The sequence below is a fragment of the Scyliorhinus torazame genome, chromosome 27 (assembly GCF_047496885.1).
Source record: "Scyliorhinus torazame isolate Kashiwa2021f chromosome 27, sScyTor2.1, whole genome shotgun sequence".
Taxonomy (NCBI): Eukaryota; Metazoa; Chordata; class Chondrichthyes; order Carcharhiniformes; family Scyliorhinidae; genus Scyliorhinus; species Scyliorhinus torazame.
In genome coordinates, this window is record NC_092733.1 from 24,441,778 (window position 1) to 24,463,377 (window position 21,600).

The 21,600-nt window shown below is 51.3% G+C and overlaps 1 protein-coding gene across 1 annotated transcript in view; it reads right to left on the minus strand.

Annotated features, from left to right (window-relative positions):
- LOC140403311 (adhesion G protein-coupled receptor E1-like) overlaps nt 1-21,600 on the minus strand; it is a 331,002-nt gene that overhangs the window by 243,535 nt on the left and 65,867 nt on the right. The window contains exons 5-6 of the mRNA XM_072491155.1: nt 15,593-15,751; nt 985-1,143 (exon numbers count right to left, since the gene is read on the minus strand). Of these exons, the coding sequence (XP_072347256.1) occupies nt 985-1,143; nt 15,593-15,751 (318 nt within the window). The remainder of the gene's footprint in view (nt 1-984; nt 1,144-15,592; nt 15,752-21,600) is intronic.

Genomic DNA, 21,600 nt, shown 5'->3' on the forward strand with positions numbered 1-21,600 from the left:
CCACGATGTCCAGGAGGGGATTGGCGTGCGGTCGGGGACGTACGCTTGCACATTACTGGAGGCGACCGTTAGCGAGGTCGCGAGTTTCTTGATCGCCGTGAGGTCGAGCGTACCCCCTTCTAAGAGGCGCTGGCGGATGTACACCGACCCTATGCCCGTAACAAATGCGTCCCTGATTAGGAGTTTGGAATGCAGAAACTGCCTGGCAATTGCAGTTCCTAGCCAGGGAGTGCAGGGCACGCCTGAAATCGTCCAATGAGAAGGTGCCTGGCTTAGAGTTTGTTGATCGGCCGGGTGTAGTTCTCCTTCAGAAGCGCAATGGCCACAGTGTAGTTGGGCGCGTCCCGGATAAGAGGAAAGATATCGGAGCTCAACCGTGTGTACAGGATCTGGAGTTTCTGTGCTTCTGAGGGTTGTTCTGTCGCTGATCCGATGTAGGCTTCAAAGCAAGCTAGCCAGTGGTCGAAGGCCGACATGGCATTGGCTGCTTGAGGGTGCAGCTGCAGGCGATCTGGCTTGATGCGAAGGTCCATCGCTGTAAAATCTCTGGGTAATAAATTGATGCAATATCAATTACGACAAGACGAGAGTAAAGAGTAATCGAGGCTTTATTACGCAGAGATGTGTGGCCTACAGCTGCTGCCGAAATGGCTGCAGCTCGGTGAACACACACATTTATACTCCGACCGCACGGCAAACCCCTCCTGGACATTGTGGACCCCACCAGTGACCGCCCTCAGCCAATCCCAAGGCTGCGCCGCGCGACAGCCTGCCAACCCTGGGGTGCCCAAGTGCTACTTCTGCAGGCAGACAAAACACCCCGCCAGCGCTGCCCGGAGAACAAATAGATTAGTGAGGTAGATTGTCAACATTTTCATGGAAGTCAAATAGAGGTATTTATAAATAATGGGGTTGGACAAAGAGGGAAAATACATACATGCAAATTTTACAGCAACAAGCATGGTACGTGAACAATTTCTTTACCGTGGCAGTTTGTCATTGTGGTAAAGTTAGCATTTCCTGCTTGGGTGATGTATCCTTTCCTGCAGGTACAATAGAAACTCCCAAATGTATTGTGACATTCCGTGTTCGCACCACACCTTGCGTTTGAACTAGATTGAGTATCACCACACTCATTGTCATCTGAAATGAAGAGAAACAGGATTAGAAGATTCCTTTTACCTTTTGTTGAATGAAGGATCACTTGGGAACCAATGGGATTTTCTCTCGTTTGGTTTTAGAGAGGGGAGTAACATTTATGAAATTATAATGGTGTAAAGTGCGGATTTAATTAGTTACTTTTACACATTCTTTCCGACTGCCACCCCAGCTGGGAACACCGGGGCCCAGGCTTTTGCGGAGTTGTGGAGACTGCGCCTTATCCAAAATGGCACCGGGTTCCCAGATCCTGAAGTCACACATCCCATTTCCAACAGAACTTGGGTGTGATTCAGGGAAGGGGAGATGGGGGGGGGGTGCAGACCGGGTTGAACTGGAGGGTATGGTGTAGGGCAAACTGGAGGGGAGGGGGAGAGGCAGCCGAGGGTAGGGGGTGGGGCAGACCAGAGCGGAGGGGGCATGGAAGTGGGGGGTGGAGACAGTGGGGCAGGGGGAGGAATGGGGCAGAGGAGAGAGAATGTGGTGGGGAAGATTGGTGTGCAGTGGGCCGGATGGGAAGGCAGACTGGAGATGGAGGTGGAGGAGCCACTGGGGTGGGGGGGGGGAGGGGTGGGGACCACGAGGGGGAGGCAGACCTGGAAGTGGAGCATCTTCCCAGGGAGGGGACTGATCAGTTGGGGTTGGGGTAAGTCGGGTGGGTTTGCACCGGGGTGGGGGCTTTGTACTGGGTTGGACCAGGAGTGGGGGTCGCAGGGAGGGCAGGGGGAGGGGCTGGGTCAGGCTATGGTGAGGGAGGGTGGTGTGGAGGGAGCAGGTTGGCAGGGGGTTTCGGGCAGTGTCAGGGGTTGTGGAGGGCAGTCGGGACACGTTTTTGGAGGGGGGGTTTGGGACGAAGGTGGTGGGGTTTGGTTGGGGCGGTGTCAGGTTGGGTTGGTCGGGGTCAGGTTGGAAGGAGGATTGAATTGAAGGTGGGGTTGGTGTTCTGTGTCTGCTTTGGGGTCGTGTATGGGGGGTGTCCATATCAGGCTGGGTCTTGGTTTTTTAAATAGTTACTCTAGTCAAAAGTGACTTTGTTCCTCAAACAATCCCAGAGTTACTTAGGACATATAACAGTAAAGCACAGTATACGCCCTTTGTCCAAGATGTGCCGACCATTTATCCGAATCTAAAATCAACCTAACCTACACCCCTTCAATTTACTGCTGTCCATGTGCCTGTCCAAGAGTCGCTTAAATGTCCCCAATGACTCTGACTCCACCCCCTCTGCTGGCAGTGCATTCCACACACCCACCACTCTCTGTGTAAAGAACCGACCTCTGACATCTCCCCCATACCTTTCTCCAATCACCTTAAAATTATGTCCCCTCATGACAGCCATTTCCACCCTGGGGAAAAGTCTCTGCCTATCCACTCTCTCCATGCCTCTCATCACCTTGTACACCTCTATCAAGTCACCTCTCTTCCTTCGCTCCAGTGAGAAAAGCCCTAGCCCCCTCAACCTTTCTTCATAAGACATGCCCTCCAGTCCAGGCAGCATCCTAGTAAATCTCCTCTGCACCCTCTCCAAAGCATCCACATCCTTCCTATAGTGAGGCGACCAGAACTGGACACAATATTCCAAGTGATTTCTAACCAGGGTTTTATAAAGCTGCAGGAAAACCTTGCAGCTCTTAAAGTCAATGCCCCTGTTAATGAAAGCCAACACACCACATGCCTTCTTAACAACCCTATCAACCTGGGTGGCAACTTAGAGGGATCTGTGTACATGGACCCCAAGATCCCTCTGTTCTTCCACACTTCGAAGAATCCTGCCTTTAACCCTGTATTCAGCTTCAAATTCGACCTTCCAAAATGAATCACTTCACATTCATCAAGGTTGAACTCCATCTGCCACTTTTCAGCCCAGCTCTGCACCCTGTCAAAGTCCTATTGTAACCTGCAACAGCCCTCAACACTATCAACAACTCCAACCTTTGTGTCATCAGCAAATTTTCTAACCCACCCTTCCACTTCCTCATCCAAGTCATTTATAAAAACCACAAAGAACAGAGGTCCCAGAACAGATCCTTGCAGGACACCACTGGTCACCGACCTCCAGGCGGAATACTTTCCATCTACTACCACTCGCTGTCTTCGTTCGGCCAGCCAATTCTGTATCCAGACAGCCAAATTTCCCTGTATCCCATCCCCCTTAACTTTCTGAATGAGCCTACCATGGGGAACCTTATCAAATGTCTTACTGAATCATCTCGAGACTTCCGGTGACGACTATGGAGGAGTAGGTCGCACATTTGGTGGCTCCTGCTTTGGTTGGGCTTTTGGACCTTTTCCCTGGATTTTTCTTTGATTTTAATCAGAAGGTTTGTTGGCTGAGGCAGCTGGGCACGGTTTCCTCGCATTGGTTTATGGAAAAAAGGATTAGAAGCGTGCGAAAGGGCAGGAACAAGAAGCCAGTAGTGAGTGGTGTGGAAGCTGGAACTGGAGTCAGTATGGCCGAGGGGCCGATCCCTGGGGTGGCAGCGCAGCGTGCAGCGGACCCAGTGATGCAGGCCATCCAGGATGGTTTCGCCAGACAGAAGCGGGAATGTCTGGACCCGATCAAGGAGTCAATTGATCGCCTGGAAAGCAGACTGGGCACCCAGGACCGGGCGATTCAGAAGGTGGAGAAGGTGCTGCTGGAACAAGAGGAGCACCAAACAGCGGTGGAGCTGGAGGTGGGGATGCTTCGAGAGCAGCAGAAAAGGCTCTTGGAAAAGGTGGAAGACCTTGAGAACCGGTCCTGCCCACAGAATCTAAGAATTGTCGGGCTTCCTCAGGGAGCTGAGGGAGCAGATGCAGGAGCATACGTGGCGGGTATGTTCGAAAAGCTGCTTGGCGAAGGGGCATTCCCCCGACCGCTGGAGGTGGACAGGGCGTGTCGGGCGCTTGCCAGGAAGCTGTGGGCGGGGGACTCTCCAAGGGCGATGGTGATGAGATTCCACAGGTTCCTGGATAAGGAATGTATTCTGCGGTGGGCCAAGCGCACGCGAAGTTGCAAGTGGGAGAATAGCATCCTGCGGGTGTACCAGGACCTGAGCGTGGAGGTGGCGAGGAAGAGGGCAGGCTTCAACCAGGTCAAGGCGATCTTCTTTAAGAAGCAGGTGAAGTTCGGCCTGCTGTACCCTGCGCGCTTGTGGATCATGCATGAAGACCAACAACATTATTTTGAGTCGCCCGATGAGGCGCTGGACTATGCAAAAAGAAAAGGACTGGTGGGAGCTTGAGAACCTTTGGACTCAGTGACAATATGTTGGCCTGTATTGGGCCCATTTTCTTTGTCTGTTCTTTTTCTGGGTTTTTTTTTGTTTATTTGTTTTTTCATCTCTCCCCCCTTGGATTGTTGGTGGGGCTGCAGTTGGGGCGGGGGGGGGGGGGTTCCTCTCTTACTGTTGTTAAAATTGGCTATGTTTTTTCGTATTGCTTTGTATAAGTCTTCTCGGGGGGGTGTTTGCTAGTGCAGTTGGGGAGGGTTTAAACTAATGTGCCAGGGGGATGGGAACCGATGTAGGAAGTCAGTGGGGACAGAAACAAAAGGCAGGAAGGGAGAGTGTGTAAAGCATGACCAGAGAAAGCAGGGCAGAGAGCAAGGAAGGTCTACATTAAACTGCATTTATTTCAATGCAAGGGGCCTGACGGGCAAAGCGGATGAACTCAGGGCATGGACGGGCACATGGGACTGGGATATTATAGCTATGACTGAAACATGGCTAAGGGAGGGGCAGGACTGGCAGCTCAATGTTCCGGGGTACAGATGCTATAGAAAGGATAGAACAGGAGGTAAGAGAGGAGGGGGAGTGGCGTTTTTGATTAGGGAGAACATCACGGCAGTACTTAGAGGGGATATATCCGAGGGTTCGCCCACTGAGTCTATATGGGTGGAACTGAAAAATAAGAAGGGAGAGATCACCTTGGTAGGACTGTACTACAGGCCCCCAAATAGTCAGCGGGAAATTGAGGAGCAAATATGTAAGGAGATTACAGATAGCTGCAAGAATAATAGGGTGGTAGTAGTAGGGGACTTTAACTTTCCCAACATTGACTGGGACAGCCATAGCATTAGGGGCTTGGATGGAGGGAAATTTGTTGAGTGTATTCAGGAGGAATTTCTCATTCAGTATGTGGATGGACCGACTAGAGAGGGGGCAAAACTTGACCTCGTCTTGGGAAATAAGGAAGGGCAAGTGACAGAAGTGCTAGTGAGGGATCACTTTGGGACAAGTGACCATAATTCCATTAGTTTTAAGATAGCTATGGAGAATGATAGGTCTGGCCCAAGAGTTAAAATTCTTAATTGGGGCAAGGCCAATTTTGATGGTATCAGACAGGAACTTGCAGAGGTAGATTGGGGGAGACTATTGGCAGGCAAAGGGACGGCTGGTAAATGGGAGGCTTTTAAAAATGTGTTAACCAGGGTGCAGGGTAAGCACATTCCCTTTAGAGTGAAGGGCAAGGCTGGTAGAAGTAGGGAACCCTGGATGACTCGAGATATTGAGACTCTGGTCAAAAAGAAGAAGGAGGCATATGACGTACATAAGCAACTGGGATCAAGTAGATCCCTTGAAGAGTATAGAGATTGTCGAAATAGAGTTAAGAGGGAAATCAGGAGGGCAAAAAGGGGACATGAAAGTTGAAAGGAATACAGGACCGGCACGTTCCTGTGAGGAAGAAGGATAAATACGGCAATTTTCGGGAACCTTGGATGACGAGTGATATTGTAGGCCTCGTCAAAAAGAAAAAGGAGGCATTTGTCAGGGCTAAAAGGCTGGGAACAGACGAAGCCTGCGTGGAATATAAGGAAAGTAGGAAGGAACTTAAGCAAGGAGTCAGGAGGGCTAGAAGGGGTCACGAAAAGTCATTGGCAAATAGGGTTAAGGAAAATCCCAAGGCTTTTTACACGTACATAAAAAACAAGAGGGTAGCCAGGGAAAGGGTTGGCCCACTGAAGGATAGGCAAGGAAATCTATGTGTGGAGCCAGAGGAAATGGGCGAGGTACTAAATGAATACTTTGCATCAGTATTCACTAAAGAGAAGGAATTGGTAGATGTTGAGTCTGGAGAAGGGGGTGTAGATAGCCTGGGTCACATTGTGATCCAAAAAGACGAGGTGTTGGGTGTCTTAAAAAATATTAAGGTAGATAAGTCCCCAGGGCCTGATGGGATCTACCCCAGAATACTGAAGGAGGCTGGAGAGGAAATTGCTGGGGCCTTGACAGAAATCTTTGGATCCTCGCTGTATTCAAGGGATGTCCCGGAGGACTGGAGAATAGCCAATGTTGTTCCTCTGTTTAAGAAGGGTAGCAAGGATAATCCCGGGAACTACAGGCCGGTGAGCCTTACTTCAGTGGTAGGGAAATTACTGGAGAGAATTCTTCGAGACAGGATCTACTCCCATTTGGAAGCAAATGGACGTATTAGTGAGAGGCAGCACGGTTTTGTGAAGGGGAGGTCGTGTCTCACTAACTTGATAGAGTTTTTCGAGGAGGTCACTAAGATGATTGATGCAGGTAGGGCAGTGGATGTTGTCTATATGGACTTCAGTAAGGCCTTTGACAAGGTCCCTCATGGTAGACTAGTACAAAAGGTGAAGTCGCACGGGATCAGGGGTGAGCTGGCAAGGTGGTACAGAACTGGCTAGGCCATAGAAGGCAGAGTGTTGTAATGGAAGGATGCTTTTCTCATTGGAGGGCTGTGACCAGTGGTGTTCCACAGGGATCAGTGCTGGGACCTTTGCTCTTTGTAGTATATATAAATGATTTGGAGGAAAATGTGGCTGGTCTGATTAGTAAGTTTGCAGACGACACAAAGGTTGGTGGAATTGCGGATAGCGATGAGGACTGTCGGAGTATACAGCAGGATTTAGATTGTTTGGAGACTTGGGCGGAGAGATGGCAGATGGAGTTTAATCCGGACAAATGTGAGGTAATGCATTTTGGAAGGTCTAATGCAGGTAGGGAATATACAGTGAATGGTAGAACCCTCAAGAGTATTGAAAGTCAAAGAGATCTAGGAGTACAGGTCCACAGGTCATTGAAAGGGGCAACAAGGTGGAGAAGGTAGTCAAGAAGGCATACGGCATGCTTGCCTTCATTGGCCGGGGCATTGAGTATAAGAATTGGCAAGTCATGTTGCAGCTGTATAGAACCTTAGTTAGGCCACACTTGGAGTATAGTGTTCAATTCTGGTCGCCACACTACCAGAAGGATGTGGAGGCTTTAGAGAGGGTGCAGAAGAGATTTACCAGAATGTTGCCTGGTATGGAGGGCATTAGCTATGAGGAGCGGTTGAATAAACTCGGTTTGTTCTCACTGGAACGAAGGAGGTTGAGGGGAGACCTGATAGAGGTATACAAAATTATGAGGGGCATAGACAGAGTGGATAGTCAGAAGCTTTTCCCCGGGGTAAAGGGGTCAATTACTAGGGGGCATAGGTTTAAGGTGAGAGGGGCAAGGTTTAGAGTAGATGTACGAGGCAAGTTTTTTTACGCAGAGGGTAGTGGGTGCCTGGAACTCGCTGCCGGAGGAGGTGGTGGAAGCAGGGACGGTAGTGACATTTAAGGGGCATCTTGACAAATACATGAATAGGATGGGAATAGAAGGATACGGACCCAGGAACTGTAGAAGATTGTAGTTTAGTCGGGCAGCATGGTCGGCACGGGCTTGGAGGGCCGAAGGGCCTGTTCCTGTGCTGTACATTTCTTTGTTCTTTCTTTGTTCTTTGTACCTCCTCGAGGTACTGGAAGGGTTTGGGCTAGGAGCAGGATTCGCCACTTAGGTGAGACTCCTGTACAACGCGAATGCTCGGATTACCTCATTTTGTTCTGCTACCATCTCTGAATACTTTGAGCTACAAAGAGACACAAGGCAGGGATGCCCACTGTCCCTGCTCCTGTATGCACTAGCAATATCAAACCCCTGACGATAGCTCTGTGGGACGCGAAAAGGTGGAGGGGCATTCAAAGAGGAGACAGTGAGCACAAAGTATCACTCTCTGCGGATGACTTGCTCCTGTACGTCTGAAAGCCACAGGAAGGACTGAAAGCAATCATGCAAATCCTGAAAGAGTTTGGAACCTTCTCACGTCACAAACTCAACCTGGGCAAGAGTGATGCATTCCCAGTGAACCCAAATGGGGGAGGGACAGAGCTGGAGGGGCTCCTGTTTAAAGTAGTCCAAAATAGATTCTGATACCTGGGCAACCAAATAGCCAGAGACTGGTCACAGATCCACAAGTGGAACCTGACAAGCCTGATGGAGGAAGTCAAAAAGGACTGACAGAGGTGGGGCTCACTCCCACTCTTCTTAGTGATCAAAATGAACGTGCTGCTGAGGTCCATCTTCCTGTTTAGATCTATACCGATCTTCATCCCTGATGCACTATCAATTACGACGAGACGAGAGTAGAGAGTAATCGAGACTTTATTACACAGAGGTGTGTGGCCTCCTACAGCAGCTGGCGAAATGGCTGCTGTTCGGAGAGCACACACATTTATACTCCGCTTACTGGGCGGAGCCAGCAGGCAGGGATCTACCCCCGTACCTGTAGCACAGGGGCCTTACCATAATACCAGTATATACAATATAATACAACAATGGTGACTACCACAATCCCCAAGGCCTTCTTCCAAAACATAGACAGCGCTTAATTATAGCGTATGTGTGTGTGTGTGTGTGTGTGTGTGGGGGGGGGGGGGGGGGTGGGGGGGGGTAAGACGCCGAGAGTCCCCAAATCAACACTGCAAAGGAGGAACATTAAGGGAGGCCTGACACTACCAAGTCTGCAATATTACCACTGGGCGCAACAGCGAAAAGAGTGAGGGGATGGGTACACGAACCCAACTCGGAGTGGGTGCGGAAGGAGGAGGCCTACTGCAAGGGAACGACCCCCCGGGCCCTAGCCATCGTAGCACTCCCGTCCCCCTCGGCAAAATACACATCTTGCCCCATGGTAGTGTCATGTGAGTGTACCTTTAAGAAATGGGTGTTTGTCAAATAGCTGCAGTGATGTCAGAGATTGGGTGGAACTGGGCTGTCTGTCTGTTTTACTTTCGCTTTGGGCTGTCAGGGTGTGTTTAGTTTTGTGTTGCAGATTGGGAGCTGTATCCAGCAGAACCAGGTGTAATTCTGATTTATTTCTGCATGAAAGGAATGTCTTCAACTCACTTGCTAATTTAAAAGTGATAACTGCTCTCAGTAGAGAATTTAAACCTGATGTCTGTGTTGAAGAGGGAATTTGTCTTATGGATGTTGCGAGGAAAGATTAAGGGTTACTTATGGAGTACTGTATTCTTTGGGGGAGTATTTGAGTTGATATTGTGTGTTTAAAATGTTAACTGGATTCATAGAATAAACATTGTTTTTGTTTAAAAATACTCTTAGTTCTCTGTTGAATCACACCTGTAAAGTGGGCCCTTGTGCTCCCCATAACCAAAAATCTATTTAAAGTTGTGGGTCAGGTGAACTGCATGATACACTTTGGGGTTCTCTAAACCCTGGCCCGTAATAGTAGTGGCCACACTGAAAATTTGGAACCAAATAAGGCAACACTTTGGGCTGACCAAGATGTCCCCCATGGCCCCCGTGTGCGGAAACCGCAGGTTCCCACCAGCCATGCTAGACACAACCTTTAAAAAATGGAGACAGGACGGGGGAACACTGACAGTTAGGGACTTCTATATAGGGAACAGATTAGCGACGCTGAACGAACTGACGGAGGATTGGGAACCACCGACAGGACAGGAAATGAGACACCTACAAATGAAACACTTCCTCCGTAAAGAGACAGTAGGATACCCCAGGGCCCCAGAGACCAGACTATTAGAGGACCTGATGAACACGGACAGTAAAGAAGGGGGACTCTGTGGGAAAATCGAGGAGGGGAGTGTTATAAAGAGGAGGGCTGATGGGGGGTGGGGTAAGGAGGATTGTACGCCAAGTCAGACTGCGACAAAACTAAATAAAGAAACTTATGTAAAAAAACTTTTGTACTGTACAATAAACAAAAACAAACAGCAATGTATATAATATTGAAAATGCCAATAATAAGATTATTTAAAAAAGGTAAAGGATAAATCAGGATCAATGAGCACTCCAGGATCTCTCAAGGATCCCAACGATCAGAGCACGAGACAACATCACTTTCAGCATTCCGTCTCTCCGATGTCCAGGCGACTCGCAGTCCAGACTCCGGCAGGGGGGAATGACCTGACCGCTCGGCCACCTTCATCCCCTCACGACAAAGGAATAGGACGATATAGGACCAGTGATCAGTGGGCTCAACCAACCCCTGGCCCCGAAGACAAGATAGGTTGTGCTCTATCGAGGAGGCCAGTGGTAGAGGAAACAAGGATTTATTGAACTAGGTACAATATTCTGCCCATGGCAGTAACTCTCTCCCAATCCAGTCCCCGTTGGGACAGCTACCAACTCCGAGCCCTTAACGAGCCCCAGCTGGGTGTCCTCCGCTCCCTACCTGGGAAACTCGTACACCACGAGTCCCACGGGGAGATCGACCCTGGTTTCCACGTAGTCCTGGTGGGGGTTATGAGAGATGTCAAAGATCCCACGATACTGTGTCAAAGAGGAACAGCAAAGTTCTCCCCAATTTCCTATTCCTCAACCAACACCACAAATACAGATTACTGGTATCTGGGCATTGTCTCATTGCTTACTTGTGCTCTGCTTAAATAACCTGCTGTGTCTTCTCATTGCAGCAGCAGTTGCATTTTCAAAATATTTCATTGGCTGATATCTTCTTTAGGACATCCTAAGGTTGTGACATGTTCTTTACAAAATGCAAGTCTGCTAAATGACCCAGACAAGGCTCTGGAAACATATGTAGAGCTCATGGGGATGACTGGCTGATCAGGTTGATGCACTATCAATTACGACGAGACGAGAGTGGAGAGTAATCGAGGCTTTATTGCGCAGAGATGTGTGGCCTCCTACAGCTGCTGCCGAAATGGCTGCAGCTCGGTGAGCACACACATTTATACTCCACCTACTGGGCGGAGCCAGCAGGCAGGGATCTACCCCCATACCTGTAGTACAGGAGCCTTACCATATTACCTCTTATACGTGCACTATATACAACAGTGATGACTACCACATTCACCCCCTGTTAAAAAAGAGTCCGGCGGGGGTGGCGGAAAACTATTTACATGTAAATTGAGCATTTTTTTAAAGGTGTACAGTTCTGGAAAAGTTCACAAATTCAGCCGGTCGGATGCTTTGATTCTCCGTTGTGAGCGCCGCAGTCCCGGTGGCGATGCAGGCGGCGGCTTGGTCGCCGGTGATTCCGGGAGCATGTAGTCCTCATCTTCATCCCCGGGTGGAACCAATGGGAGGACGGATCCTGGAGCGGGGGCTGTGGTGAGGTGCGCTGCGGGGGGGATGGGTGGCGACGGGGCAGTTGCGGGGGGGGGGGGGGGGGGGGACCCAGCTGGTGCCAGGTCTCTGAGGGAGACTGTGTCTTGGCGGGCGTCGGGGTACGCCACGTAGGCGTACTGCGGGTTTGCATGGAGTAGCTGTACTCTCTCAACCAACGGGTCTGCCTTGTGGAGCCGCACGTGTTTGCGCAGGAGAACGGGTCCTGGAGTTGCCAGCCACGTTGGGAGCAAAACCCCGGAAATGGACTTCCTGGGGAAGGAAAGGAGATGTTCATGGTGGTTTGCATTAGTCGCAGTGCAAAGTGTCGATCGGATGGAGTGGAGGGCGTTGGGGACGACCTCCTGCCAGCAGGAGACCGGGAGATTTTTAGACCGTAGGGCCAGCTGGACGGCCTTCCAGACCATCCCATTCTCCCTCTCCACCCTCCCGTTTCCCCGGGGGTTGTAGCTGGTCGTCCTGCTCGAGGCAATGCCCTTGCGGAGCAGGAATTGACGCAGCTCATCACTCATAAAGGAGGATCCCCTGTCGCTGTGGATGTAAGCAGGGAAGCCAAACAGAGTGATGGTGGTATTGAGGGCCTTGATGACTGTGGCAGACGTCATATCGGGGCATGGGATGGCGAAGGGGAATCTGGAGTATTCGTCGACCACGTTAAGGAAGTACGTGTTTCGGTCGGAGGAGGGGAGGGCCCTTTGAAGTCCATGCTGAGGCGTGCAAAGGGGTGGGAGGCCTTCACCAGGTGCGCTCGGTCTGGCCGGTAGAAGCGCGGTTTGCATTCTGCGCAGACCTGACAGTCTTTGGTGACCGCCCTGACTTCCGCAATGGAGTAGGCCAGGTTGCAGGCCTTTATGAAGTGAAAGAACCGGGTGACCCCTGGGTGATAGAGACCATCGTGTAGGGCCCGGAGTTGGTCCACTTGTGCGCTGGCACATGTACCTCGGGATAGGTCATCGGGGGGCTCGTTGAGCTTACCGGGGCGATACAAAATCTCGTAATTGTAGGTGGAGAGCTCGATCCTCCACCTCAAGATTTAATCATTTTTGATCTTGCCCCGCTGTGTGTTATTGAACATGAAGGCAACCGACCGTTGGTCAGTGAGGAGAGTGAATCTCCTACCAGCCAGATAATGCCTCCAACGCCGCACAGCTTCAACGATGGCTTGGGCCTCCTTTTCGACGGAGGAGTGCCGAATTTCGGAGGCGTGGAGGGTGCGGGAAAAGAATGCCTGCCTGGTTGAGGGTGGCGGCTAGAGCGACGTCCGATGCATCGCTCTCCACTTGAAAGGGGAAGGACTCATCGACCGCGTGCATCGCGGCCTTGGCTATGTCGGCCTTGATACGGTTGAAGGCCTGGTGAGCCTCAGCCATCAGGGGGAAAGCTGTGGAGTGAATGAGTGGGCGGGCCTTGTCCGCATAGTTAGGGACCCACTGGGCATAATATGAGAAGAACCCCACGCATCGTTTGAGGGCCTTGGGGCAGTGGGGTAGGGGGAGTTACATGAGGGGGTGCATGCGATCTGGGTCGGGCCCTAGAACTCCATTTTGCAACACATAGCCAAGGATGGCTAAGCGGTTGGTGCTGAACACGCACTTCTCCTTGTTATACGTCAGGTTCAGGAGTTTGGCGGTGTGGAGAAATTTGGAAAGGTTCGCGTCGTGGTCCTGCTGGTTGTGGCCGCAGATGGTGACGTTATCCAGGTACGGGAAGGTGGCCCGCAGTCCGTACCGGTCAACCATTCGGTCCATCTCCCGTTGGAAGACCGAGACCCCGTTAGTGACGCTGAAGGGGACCCTAAGGAAGTGGTAAATGCGGCCGTCTGCTTCAAACGCCGTATATTGGCGGTCTGCCTTGCGGATGGGGAGCTGGTGGTAGGCAGATTTCAGGTCCACTGTAGAGAAGACCCGGTACGGTGCAATCTGATTGACCATATCAGATATGCATGGGAGGGGGTACGCGTCGAGCTGCGTGTACCGATTGATGGTCTGACTGTAGTCAATGACCATCCTGTGTTTCTCCCCAGTGTTTACAACTACCACTTGGGCTCTCCAGGGGCTGTTGCTGGCCTCGATGATGCCTTCCCGCAGCAGCTGCTGGACCTCCGACCTGATGAAGGTCCTGTCCTGGGCACTGTACCGTCTGATCCTGGTGGCGACCGGTTTGCAATCCGGGGTGAGGTTCGCATACAGGGAAGGTGGCTCGACCTTAAGGGTCGTGAGGCTGCACATGGTGAGGGGTGGTAGGGGCCCGCCGAATTTCAGGGTTAGGCTTTGGAGGTTGCACTGGAAGTCCAGGCCGAGTAGCAAGGCAGGGCAGAGGTTGGGGAGGTCGTAGAGCCGGAAGTTGCTGAACTCTACGTCCTGGACAGTGAGGGTGGCGGTGCAGTACCCCCGGATTTCCATGGAGTGGGATCCGGCGGCCAGGGAGATTCGTTGGGTAATGGGGTGTACCGCGAGGGAGCGGCGCCTTACCGTATCAGGGTGGATGAAGCTCTCCGTGCTCCCGGGGTCGAGAAGGCAAGGTGCCTTGTGGCCATCGACTTTCACTGTCGTCACGGTTGCGAGGTGTGTGGCCGGGACTGGTCAAGCGTGATGGAGGCGAGCTGCAGCTGGTGTTTCTGGGCCCCGGGCTGGTCGGCGGCGGTTGCGGGCAATGAGTGGCCCGATGAGATGCCTGACGAGCAGGAGTCCTGAGGCACCGTCCAAAATGGCGCCGAAGAAGGTGGCTTTAAAGATGGTGGCGCCCGCCTGCCGCATGAGGTATGATGGGGGGAAGTTGGCGGCGCCGACGGGCCGCACGTGGGCTCCGGGGGCGAAAATGGCATTACCCACGGATCGCACATGGTGGGTGCAGGAACAATGGGCGGCTTACAGCAGCGATCAACCGGGCCTGGCACACCGCAGCGAAATGCCCTTTCTTCCCGCAGGCCTTGCAGAGTGAGCTCCGCGCCAGGCAGCGCTGGCGGGGTGTTTTGTCTGCCCGCAGAAATAGCACTTGGGCCCCCCGGGGTTGGCTGGCTGTCGCGCGGCGCAGGCTTGAGATTGGCTGGGGGCGGTCACTGGTGGGGTCCACGATGTCCAGGAGGGGATTGGCGTGCGGTCGGGGACGTACGCTTGCACATTACTGGAGGCGACCGTTAGCGAGGTCGCGAGTTTCTTGATCGCCGTGAGGTCGAGCGTACCCCCTTCTAAGAGGCGCTGGCGGATGTACACCGACCCTATGCCCGTAACAAATGCGTCCCTGATTAGGAGTTTGGAATGCAGAAACTGCCTGGCAATTGCAGTTCCTAGCCAGGGAGTGCAGGGCACACCTGAAATCGTCCAATGAGAAGGTGCCTGGCTTAGAGTTTGTTGATCGGCCGGGTGTAGTTCTCCTTCAGAAGCGCAATGGCCACAGTGTAGTTGGGCGCGTCCCGGATAAGAGGAAAGATATCGGAGCTCAACCGTGTGTACAGGATCTGGAGTTTCTGTGCTTCTGAGGGTTGTTCTGTCGCTGATCCGATGTAGGCTTCAAAGCAAGCTAGCCAGTGGTCGAAGGCCGACGTGGCATTGGCTGCTTGAGGGTGCAGCTGCAGGCGATCTGGCTTGATGCGAAGGTCCATCGCTGTAAAATCTCTGGGTAATAAATTGATGCAATATCAATTACGACAAGACGAGAGTAAAGAGTAATCGAGGCTTTATTACGCAGAGATGTGTGGCCTACAGCTGCTGCCGAAATGGCTGCAGCTCGGTGAACACACACATTTATACTCCGACCGCACGGCAAACCCCTCCTGGACATTGTGGACCCCACCAGTGACCGCCCTCAGCCAATCCCAAGGCTGCGCCGCGCGACAGCCTGCCAACCCTGGGGTGCCCAAGTGCTACTTCTGCAGGCAGACAAAACACCCCGCCAGCGCTGCCCGGAGAACAAATAGATTAGTGAGGTAGATTGTCAACATTTTCATGGAAGTCAAATAGAGGTATTTATAAATAATGGGGTTGGACAAAGAGGGAAAATACATACATGCAAATTTTACAGCAACAAGCATGGTACGTGAACAATTTCTTTACCGTGGCAGTTTGTCATTGTGGTAAAGTTAACATTTCCTGCCTGGGTGATGTATCCTTTCCTGCAGGTACAATAGAAACTCCCAAATGTATTGTGACATTCCGTGTACACACCACACCTTGCGTTTGAAATAGATTGAGTATCACCACACTCATTGTCATCTGAAATGAAGAGAAACAGGATTAGAAGATTCCTTTTACCTTTTGTTGAATGAAGGATCACTTGGGAACCAATGGGATTTTCTCTCGTTTGGTTTTAGAGAGGGGAGTAACATTTATGAAATTATAATGGTGTAAAGTGCGGATTTAATTAGTTACTTTTACACATTCTTTCCGACTGCCACCCCAGCTGGGAACACCGGGGCCCAGACTTTTGCGGAGTTGTGGAGACTGCGCCTTATCCAAAATGGCACCGGGTTCCCAGATCCTGAAGTCACACATCCCATTTCCAACAGAACTTGGGTGTGATTCAGGGAAGGGGAGATGGGGGGGGGGGGGGTGCAGACCGGGTTGAACTGGAGGGTATGGTGTAGGGCAAACTGGAGGGGAGGGGGAGAGGCAGCCGAGGGTAGGGGGTGGGGCAGACCAGAGCGGAGGGGGCATGGAAGTGGGGGGTGGAGACAGTGGGGCAGGGGGAGGAATGGGGCAGAGGAGAGAGAATGTGGTGGGGAAGATTGGTGTGCAGTGGGCCGGATGGGAAGGCAGACTGGAGATGGAGGTGGAGGAGCCACTGGGGTGGGGGGGGGGGGAGGGGTGGGGACCACGAGGGGGAGGCAGACCTGGAAGTGGAGCATCTTCCCAGGGAGGGGACTGATCAGTTGGGGTTGGGGTAAGTCGGGTGGGTTTGCACCGGGGTGGGGGCTTTGTACTGGGTTGGACCAGGAGTGGGGGTCGCAGGGAGGGCAGGGGGAGGGGCTGGGTCAGGCTAGGGTGAGGGAGGGTGGTGTGGAGGGAGCAGGTTGGCAGGGGGTTTCGGGCAGTGTCAGGGGTTGTGGAGGGCAGTCGGGACACGTTTTTGGAGGGGGGGTTTGGGACGAAGGTGGTGGGGTTTGGTTGGGGCGGTGTCAGGTTGGGTTGGTCGGGGTCAGGTCGGAAGGAGGATTGAATTGGAGGTGGGGTTGGTGTTCTGTGTCTGCTTTGGGGTCGTGTATGGGGGGTGTCCATATCAGGCTGGGTCTTGGTTTTTTAAATAGTTACTCTAGTCAAAAGTGACTTTGTTCCTCAAACAATCCCAGAGTTACTTAGGACATATAACAGTAAAGCACAGTATACGCCCTTTGTCCAAGATGTGCCGACCATTTATCCGAATCTAAAATCAACCTAACCTACACCCCTTCAATTTACTGCTGTCCATGTGCCTGTCTAAGAGTCGCTTAAATGTCCTTAATGACTCTGACTCCACCACCTCTGCTGGCAGTGCATTCCACACACCCACCACTCTCTGTGTAAAGAACCGACCTCTGACATCTCCCCTATACCTTTCTCCAATCACCTTAAAATTATGTCCCCTCATGACAGCCATTTCCATTCTGGGGAAAAGTATCTGGCTATCCACTCTATCCATGCCTCTCATCACCTTGTACACCTCTATCAAGTCACCTCTCTTCCTTCGCTCCAGTGAGAAAAGCCCTAGCCCCCTCAACCTTTCTTCATAAGACATGCCCTCCAGTCCAGGCAGCATCCTAGTAAATCTCCTCTGTACCCTCTCCAAAGCATCCACATCCTTCCTATAGTGAGGCGACCAGAACTGGACACAATATTCCAAGTGATTTCTAACCAGGGTTTTATAAAGCTGCAGGAAAACCTTGCAGCTCTTAAAGTCAATGCCCCTGTTAATGAAAGCCAACACACCACATGCCTTCTTAACAACCCTATCAACCTGGGTGGCAACTTAGAGGGATCTGTGTACATGGACCCCAAGATCCCTCTGTTCTTCCACACTTCGAAGAATCCTGCCTTTAACCCTGTATTCAGCTTCAAATTCGACCTTCCAAAATGAATCACTTCACATTCATCAAGGTTGAACTCCATCTGCCACTTTTCAGCCCAGCTCTGCACCCTGTCAAAGTCCTATTGTAACCTGCAACAGCCCTCAACACTATCAACAACTCCAACCTTTGTGTCATCAGCAAATTTTCTAACCCACCCTTCCACTTCCTCATCCAAGTCATTTATAAAAACCACAAAGAACAGAGGTCCCAGAACAGATCCTTGCAGGACACCACTGGTCACCGACCTCCAGGCGGAATACTTTCCATCTACTACCACTCGCTGTCTTCGTTCGGCCAGCCAATTCTGTATCCAGACAGCCAAATTTCCCTGTATCCCATCCCCCTTAACTTTCTGAATGAGCCTACCATGGGGAACCTTATCAAATGTCTTACTGAATCATCTCGAGACTTCCGGTGACGACTATGGAGGAGTAGGTCGCACATTTGGTGGCTCCTGCTTTGGTTGGGCTTTTGGACCTTTTCCCTGGATTTTTCTTTGATTTTAATCAGAAGGTTTGTTGGCTGAGGCAGCTGGGCACGGTTTCCTCGCATTGGTTTATGGAAAAAAGGATTAGAAGCGTGCGAAAGGGCAGGAACAAGAAGCCAGTAGTGAGTGGTGTGGAAGCTGGAACTGGAGTCAGTATGGCCGAGGGGCCGATCCCTGGGGTGGCAGCGCAGCGTGCAGCGGACCCAGTGATGCAGGCCATCCAGGATGGTTTCGCCAGACAGAAGCGGGAATGTCTGGACCCGATCAAGGAGTCAATTGATCGCCTGGAAAGCAGACTGGGCACCCAGGACCGGGCGATTCAGAAGGTGGAGAAGGTGCTGCTGGAACAAGAGGAGCACCAAACAGCGGTGGAGCTGGAGGTGGGGATGCTTCGAGAGCAGCAGAAAAGGCTCTTGGAAAAGGTGGAAGACCTTGAGAACCGGTCCTGCCCACAGAATCTAAGAATTGTCGGGCTTCCTCAGGGAGCTGAGGGAGCAGATGCAGGAGCATACGTGGCGGGTATGTTCGAAAAGCTGCTTGGCGAAGGGGCATTCCCCCGACCGCTGGAGGTGGACAGGGCGTGTCGGGCGCTTGCCAGGAAGCTGTGGGCGGGGGACTCTCCAAGGGCGATGGTGATGAGATTCCACAGGTTCCTGGATAAGGAATGTATTCTGCGGTGGGCCAAGCGCACGCGAAGTTGCAAGTGGGAGAATAGCATCCTGCGGGTGTACCAGGACCTGAGCGTGGAGGTGGCGAGGAAGAGGGCAGGCTTCAACCAGGTCAAGGCGATCTTCTTTAAGAAGCAGGTGAAGTTCGGCCTGCTGTACCCTGCGCGCTTGTGGATCATGCATGAAGACCAACAACATTATTTTGAGTCGCCCGATGAGGCGCTGGACTATGCAAAAAGAAAAGGACTGGTGGGAGCTTGAGAACCTTTGGACTCAGTGACAATATGTTGGCCTGTATTGGGCCCTTTTTCTTTGTCTGTTCTTTTTCTGGGTTTTTTTTTGTTTATTTGTTTTTTCATCTCTCCCCCCTTGGATTGTTGGTGGGGCTGCAGTTGGGGCGGGGGGGGGGGGTTCCTCTCTTACTGTTGTTAAAATTGGCTATGTTTTTTCGTATTGCTTTGTATAAGTCTTCTCGGGGGGGTGTTTGCTAGTGCAGTTGGGGAGGGTTTAAACTAATGTGCCAGGGGGATGGGAACCGATGTAGGAAGTCAGTGGGGACAGAAACAAAAGGCAGGAAGGGAGAGTGTGTAAAGCATGACCAGAGAAAGCAGGGCAGAGAGCAAGGAAGGTCTACATTAAACTGCATTTATTTCAATGCAAGGGGCCTGACGGGCAAAGCGGATGAACTCAGGGCATGGACGGGCACATGGGACTGGGATATTATAGCTATGACTGAAACATGGCTAAGGGAGGGGCAGGACTGGCAGCTCAATGTTCCGGGGTACAGATGCTATAGAAAGGATAGAACAGGAGGTAAGAGAGGAGGGGGAGTGGCGTTTTTGATTAGGGAGAACATCACGGCAGTACTTAGAGGGGATATATCCGAGGGTTCGCCCACTGAGTCTATATGGGTGGAACTGAAAAATAAGAAGGGAGAGATCACCTTGGTAGGACTGTACTACAGGCCCCCAAATAGTCAGCGGGAAATTGAGGAGCAAATATGTAAGGAGATTACAGATAGCTGCAAGAATAATAGGGTGGTAGTAGTAGGGGACTTTAACTTTCCCAACATTGACTGGGACAGCCATAGCATTAGGGGCTTGGATGGAGGGAAATTTGTTGAGTGTATTCAGGAGGAATTTCTCATTCAGTATGTGGATGGACCGACTAGAGAGGGGGCAAAACTTGACCTCGTCTTGGGAAATAAGGAAGGGCAAGTGACAGAAGTGCTAGTGAGGGATCACTTTGGGACAAGTGACCATAATTCCATTAGTTTTAAGATAGCTATGGAGAATGATAGGTCTGGCCCAAGAGTTAAAATTCTTAATTGGGGCAAGGCCAATTTTGATGGTATCAGACAGGAACTTGCAGAGGTAGATTGGGGGAGACTATTGGCAGGCAAAGGGACGGCTGGTAAATGGGAGGCTTTTAAAAATGTGTTAACCAGGGTGCAGGGTAAGCACATTCCCTTTAGAGTGAAGGGCAAGGCTGGTAGAAGTAGGGAACCCTGGATGACTCGAGATATTGAGACTCTGGTCAAAAAGAAGAAGGAGGCATATGACGTACATAAGCAACTGGGATCAAGTAGATCCCTTGAAGAGTATAGAGATTGTCGAAATAGAGTTAAGAGGGAAATCAGGAGGGCAAAAAGGGGACATGAAAGTTGAAAGGAATACAGGACCGGCACGTTCCTGTGAGGAAGAAGGATAAATACGGCAATTTTCGGGAACCTTGGATGACGAGTGATATTGTAGGCCTCGTCAAAAAGAAAAAGGAGGCATTTGTCAGGGCTAAAAGGCTGGGAACAGACGAAGCCTGCGTGGATATAAGGAAAGTAGGAAGGAACTTAAGCAAGGAGTCAGGAGGGCTAGAAGGGGTCACGAAAAGTCATTGGCAAATAGGGTTAAGGAAAATCCCAAGGCTTTTTACACGTACATAAAAAACAAGAGGGTAGCCAGGGAAAGGGTTGGCCCACTGAAGGATAGGCAAGGAAATCTATGTGTGGAGCCAGAGGAAATGGGCGAGGTACTAAATGAATACTTTGCATCAGTATTCACTAAAGAGAAGGAATTGGTAGATGTTGAGTCTGGAGAAGGGGGGTGTAGATAGCCTGGGTCACATTGTGATCCAAAAAGACGAGGTGTTGGGTGTCTTAAAAAATATTAAGGTAGATAAGTCCCCAGGGCCTGATGGGATCTACCCCAGAATACTGAAGGAGGCTGGAGAGGAAATTGCTGGGGCCTTGACAGAAATCTTTGGACCCTCGCTGTATTCAAGGGATGTCCCGGAGGACTGGAGAATAGCCAATGTTGTTCCTCTGTTTAAGAAGGGTAGCAAGGATAATCCCGGGAACTACAGGCCGGTGAGCCTTACTTCAGTGGTAGGGAAATTACTGGAGAGAATTCTTCGAGACAGGATCTACTCCCATTTGGAAGCAAATGGACGTATTAGTGAGAGGCAGCACGGTTTTGTGAAGGGGAGGTCGTGTCTCACTAACTTGATAGAGTTTTTCGAGGAGGTCACTAAGATGATTGATGCAGGTAGGGCAGTGGATGTTGTCTATATGGACTTCAGTAAGGCCTTTGACAAGGTCCCTCATGGTAGACTAGTACAAAAGGTGAAGTCGCACGGGATCAGGGGTGAGCTGGCAAGGTGGTACAGAACTGGCTAGGCCATAGAAGGCAGAGTGTTGTAATGGAAGGATGCTTTTCTCATTGGAGGGCTGTGACCAGTGGTGTTCCACAGGGATCAGTGCTGGGACCTTTGCTCTTTGTAGTATATATAAATGATTTGGAGGAAAATGTGGCTGGTCTGATTAGTAAGTTTGCAGACGACACAAAGGTTGGTGGAATTGCGGATAGCGAT